This window comes from Paroedura picta, chromosome 16, assembly GCF_049243985.1.
Source record: "Paroedura picta isolate Pp20150507F chromosome 16, Ppicta_v3.0, whole genome shotgun sequence".
In the NCBI taxonomy this organism is placed as follows: Eukaryota; Metazoa; Chordata; class Lepidosauria; order Squamata; family Gekkonidae; genus Paroedura; species Paroedura picta.
In genome coordinates, this window is record NC_135384.1 from 10,855,489 (window position 1) to 10,861,488 (window position 6,000).

The 6,000-nt window shown below is 42.9% G+C and overlaps 1 protein-coding gene across 1 annotated transcript; it reads left to right on the forward strand.

Annotated features, from left to right (window-relative positions):
• Nucleotides 1-5,031: 5,031 nt before the first annotated feature.
• On the forward strand, nt 5,032-6,000 carry LOC143825197 (olfactory receptor 10A7-like). Its single transcript, XM_077313221.1, has one exon. It carries the CDS (start codon nt 5,032-5,034, stop codon nt 5,998-6,000), a length of 969 nt encoding a protein of 322 aa, XP_077169336.1.

The following is a 6,000-nucleotide window of genomic DNA, read 5'->3' on the forward strand; positions in this document are numbered from 1 at the left end:
TCCAAGTCAGTATTTTCTTTTCCAGCTGGCCGTAGTTGTCCTTGATCTCAGGTTGAGTTGTATGCATCACCCGGTCTTCATTCCTTTTAACTGGAGGTGTTGGGGATTGAACCTAGGACTTTCTGCATGCCAAGCAAATACTCTATCACTGATGACTGCAGAGGTATAGCTGTGTTATTGCAGAAAACAAAGACCAGTGGCAATTTAAAATTTAACATTTTTTCCATCATGTGCTCTCCTGAACCAGTACTCTTTTTTTCCCCCAGAGGAAGAAACTGAGCTCTGACAAAGAAAAGCTCACTGGAATAATAGTTGTTAGTTGTTAAGGGGTCACTTCTCCCTCTCTAACACAGACCTATGGCTACTTCCCCAAAACAGGATGACTTTTCGGCAGCATGACATTTTTGGATAATCATCTGCCTTTCATGGGAACCAGATATAGAGGTGTTTTCACATTCTAAGCTCAGGTGCAGAAACCCTAAAAGAATGTTCAGTAGCTCTTTTTCCAGGTGTTTTCTGGTAACACTTCAATGTCTAGTCACACTCTGATTTCAGACTTCATTCCCCAATGCTGTTTTTCACTTGTGAAGCCAGATTTGTGGAAGTGAGGGGAGCAGATCCAAGCCAGCTAGGTGTGCAGTCACAGAGGCCTATTAAAGGTGTACAAAACTCATCCCAAAACATCCCAATCACTCTGCCTGTTCTCTTTCTACAAATGAGGCGAGCATCTGTGCTGATGAAGTACAGTAGCCGTATCAAAATAGATCATTGTGAGCTCCCCCAAAGAAATGTTTAGACTTGCATTCATCTCCATAGCCCGTTGGAAAAGAGATAAAATAATAAAAGGAGAACAACCAGAGGAAATGAATGGAATCAGGTTGATCGTAACAGCAGAAAAGTTTAGATAAAATCCATTTTTAAAACTCCACTAACTATAAAAATGTTAAAGCAATCTCTATTTTGACTTCATACCAAGGGAATTCAGATAGGTAGCTTGTGAATCACCCTGAGAAAGATGTTCCATAAGCTTAAACATGGTATCCATGTGACATTGGAAGACCAGCAATACCCTGGAGCAGGGGTAGTCAAACCTGTGGTCCTCCAGATGTTCATGTACTACAATTCCCATGATCCCCTACCAGCAAACACTGGCAGGGGCTAATGGGAATTGTAGTCCATGGACATCTGGAGGACCACAGATTGACTACCCCTGCCCTAGGGCTTGTCCTGCCATTGACTATTCTTCTTTACCACTTGGATTTCTTTCATTCAAAACTTTCTCATTCTCCATTAGTTATTTGAATGAGCCCATTTGCCCCACTGGGACCTACCACTGCCAGAGCAACTGTTAAAGAAACCATGGAGGTGGCTAACAATGCCCTTTGGTGGCTGAGTTAGCAACCAGCTGTTCTCCATGAACAGTCCTTGCAACACAGACCTGGGGAAGGCACTGTGACACAGGATAAAAGCTGAGCATTCCCTGCTAGAAGCTGGCAAGAAGAAATAACAGGATCTCATCTGGACCTACACATCATCTGGACCTACACATCAGAAGATTTACATTGTCATGAAGGTAAAGTCCTCTCTTTCCCCATTGCAATGAATGTAGGCTAGCTTGAATCTCCTCCCCACCAAAAAAAGTATTGTCTCATGGTGTTGATCTTGATAGCTCATTGTCATTTCTATCATCTTTCAATTCTCCCAGAAGACTGCCAAAGCTGAGCAAGGCTAGTCCAGGGACTGTAACGTTGGACACTTACAGGGGAGACCTGAGTGTAAATCATACTTAGCCCTGAAGTTCACTGGCTGGCCTTCAAGTATTCGTTGGCCTGAAATGTCTCACAGGGTTGTTATGAAGATCGTAACTGGGCAAAACCCATGATGTGCTGCTTTTTGTGCTTCGTGAGTGAAAGGTGAAATATGAATGTTCATGGAGGAGACAATGAAGGTCTTGAGCTTCAAACCCATGCCTGTGTTGTCCAAATGCATATCTAACCAGCCTCTGAAGGATTTTTTTCCCATTGTGGATTATTTGATTTCATTTCCTCTGTTCTGTGGATGATTATTATCAAACTTGCTGCATAATCTATGAAGACGTTTTCTTGTATCAGCCCTGAAAAGAGGAGAGGAACCCCCACTGAAATCAATAGGCAAGTACATTTTATTTATTTTAAATATTTTAAATTTAATCTTTTAATCACTACATTTTTATAAGAAGGTCCCCCACTATAGGTTTAATTCAGGTGCCAGGAACGGCTCTTCTTTACCTGCAGCTAAAATTCAAAGAGAATATACAGCACATCCTTTGCAGTACGATGCACCCTGTCCATATATTTTAAAGGATTCATTCAATGCTGAAAGGTTTTTGCTGCCTGTATTATATAGATTAATTTCCCTGAGACTGTTTTGTTAATAAAGAAAACTGGAAACTGAGGCTGAACATAGAATTGTTAAACATGCCCATTTAAAATGGCTTGTTCTGGAAAGTGGTGCAAAGAAACTAAGCCAAGTACTAAGTGATATTGAAATATATGGAGAAGGAGAAAATCCACAGGAAAAATGCTCAGAGCTTCCCATTTTAGTGAGTGGCACGCTGCGGATGTGTCAAACAGTGAAGAATACAAGGTCAAATGATCAAAGAATATACAATGTCATCCGAAAACCCCTTTCCTGGGAGTAAATGTCACTGAACAGACTTGAGTAGGATTCTGAGTGGATGAATTTAGGATTGCACGAAAAGTGGCGGAATAGGGAAAGATAATTAGAGCTTATGAAAAAGTGCAGGCAGATGTTTAGGGGGAAATAATGGTTGGGGAGAGCTCTAAACTGCTATAACACCAGCCATCTGCCAGGGCCTGCCCACGGAGGGGACACTGGTTAGGCATTAGGTGAGCTTTCTGGCAAGGTGGGGTTGCTTTGAATGAGAGGTTCTATTCTATAGCTCTCTCCAAACCTTTTGACAGGTGGGTGCATGCTCCTAACAGGACAAATCAGAGTGACATTTTTCTGAATTGACCAAAGTCTTTAAAGGGTTCGGATGACCCTGCAAAGGTGCAAGCGGATCTTAGGAAGCCCATAACTGGCAATGGATGTCAACGTCTTTGAGGTGCTAGACAGGATAATGAGCCTTGAAGAACGTTACTCCATTTAGGATTGTGCCCAGAGTATAGCCACTCCTATCCAGATCTCCATAGTCCTCACTCCGACCTGGATTAGTGACAGATGCCAGTTACATATTCCCTTGTAACATCTGTCTTTGGGAATACATAAGAATTGATGTGCTCGCAAGGATGCAGGGGCAATTTTTCTCTTCTCTTTCACCGTTCTATTTTATGGTGTTTTAACTGTTTGTTTTCTGCTATATTAACATGATGTACACCACCCCAAGACGGCTGGGCCAAGAGGCCTACAAATCTACAGTCCTACAAATCTAATTATAGATAAACAAACATTCCTTGATGTTTATTAGTTCCACTGGATCTCATCTCTTCTTGCCCCTTTTATTGATTTTTGTAGCCATCTGGTGACAGACCATAAATAGGGCTTTCTCCTGTGATTACTACCCACTTGTCAAGGTCTTCCTTCAACTTTCTTCTCTCTGGACTTGGGAGTTCTTTTCTCTCCCTTCCATCTGGCATCCCAGAGGTCAGATTCTAGCCCTTCCCTTATACTGGACTGGACTTGTGAACATGCTATAAACTCATGCTTCTATTTTAATAAAAGACATCATAAGGAAGTTTAAGCAGAGTTTGTTCTTAAGCAAACTGGGAATTTCATGGAGGAAGAAAGGGGGGATTGTCCTCTAGATGTTCAGAACAAAAACCTATTTCCCTGTCCTTCCCTACTGAAAATGTGGCTTATTCTAACCCTAAAAAACCCCCAAAATACAAAGGATAGCATTAGTATGGATTATTCGAAGGAGCTGAAAGCAAGAGAGCTAGTTTGGTGTAGTAGTTAGGAGTGCAGACTTCTAATCTGGCATGCCGGGTTCGATTCTGCAGTCCCCCACATGCAACCAGCTGTGTGACCTTGGGCCCGCCACAGCACTGATAAAACTGTTCTGACCGAGCAGTGATATCAGGGCTCTCTCAGCTTCACACCCACCTCACAGGGTGTCTGTTGTGGGGAGAGGAAGGGAAGGCGACTGTAAGCCGCTTTGAGCCTCCTTCGGGTAGGGAAAAGCGGCATATAAGAACCAACTCTTCTTCTTCTTCTTCTAATGTGTATATCCTGTCACGTAGAGGAACTGCACGGCTCTTTGAAGAGGGTCAGTCAGTGTTGCTGTTTTAATTACATTCTGATTCTGAAGGAGGTTGGAGGACATTTACACCTCTCTTTTAAGGATTCTGTGCGAAAACTCTGATCTCTTCTGAACAAAGATGTGATACAGAATGTATGTTGACTGTAGTGGGTAAAAGGGATGATATCAAACCATTCTTGTTCTTTCAATGCAATGTCAGTATTAACTTGTAATGCCCTACACATCTTGGGACCACAATTCTTTAAGTATCACCTTTTTACAAATGAACCTATGCATTCATAGAGATCCTACTTCAGGTGACCCCAACATCTAAGGCTAGATTGAGGACAACCCGAATACGGACCTTCTTGGTCAGGACACTAAAAATTTCAAACTCTCCTCTAGAAGAGATTTGCCTGTCTCCCTCTGCCATTGTCTTCCTCCAATGGGTGAAGGCATTTCCGTTTGGCATACCCCCAATAACTATTATTGGCCCCAAAACCTGGCTTTGCTGCTGTGTGTTTATCTGTTTAGATATTTTTATTAATTCATTTGGGAGAGGGTTGTGTGTTAGTTAGGAGGTTATTCTGATTTGCAAAAGTTTGAATGGTCAAGATTCATCACCTTGGGAACCCCCTGTGTGGGGAAAAGTGCTATAAATAGGGTTTTTTGAATGAATGAATGAATGAATGAATGAATGAATGAATGAATGAATGAATACCAATGCATGATAGTGTTGTCTTAGTCTCCACAGAACCAAGACTCAGCTCTCTACTTTTGTTCCTTCACAGATGAATCTTGTGCAAGCCAATGACAAGCAGAACCATACTGCTGTGCAAGAGTTCATCTTGGTGGGATACCAAGAATACCCTGCCCTTCTCTTCACTGTTTTCCTGGCAATATACACAGCCATCATACTGGGAAATGGTCTGATTGTGGTGGTGACAACGTTGGACCAGGCATTACACACTCCCATGTACTTCTTCCTACGTAGCCTGTCAGGACTAGAGATGTGTTACACTTCTGTGACTCTTCCCAAGATGATGGTCAACCTAGTCTCAGGAGACCGTTCCATTTCCCTGCCTGCCTGTGCTTCACAGTTGTTCTTCATGCTCTTCCTGGGTGGAACTGAGTGCTTCCTGCTGGCAGCCATGGCCTACGACCGCTATCTTGCCATTTGTCTGCCTCTCCACTATATGACAATCATGAGCCATAGAGTGTGTGTGGGGATGGTGACAGGCTCATTCACCATCAGCTTCCCTATGATCTTGTTACAAATTGGAATGATCTTCTCCTTGCCCTTCTGTGGATCCAATGAGATCGACCATTTCTTCTGTGACACGCCACAACTGCTCAGCTTGGCATGTACTGACATTCATTCCAGTGAATTGGCTCTATACTTTCAGAGTACCATCTTTGTCATAATCCCATTTCTCCTCATTTTGGCCTCTTATGTACAAATCGCCAAGACCACACTGCGCATGCCATCAGCCACAGGACGCCAGAAGACCTTTTCCACCTGCTCATCCCACCTGACTGTGGTCATCCTCTTTTATGGCTCTGCAGCCATAGTCTATCTGCGTCCCAAGAACCCAGAATCTGTGAAGGTTAACAAACTTCTCTCCCTGCTATACACGATCATCATTCCCTTCTGCAACCCTCTTATTTACACCCTGAGAAACCGGGAGGTAAAGAACGCCTTTAGAAGACTATTAGGAAGGACAAGAGCTCTGAAAAGGGGAATGGGGATGATTGATTGA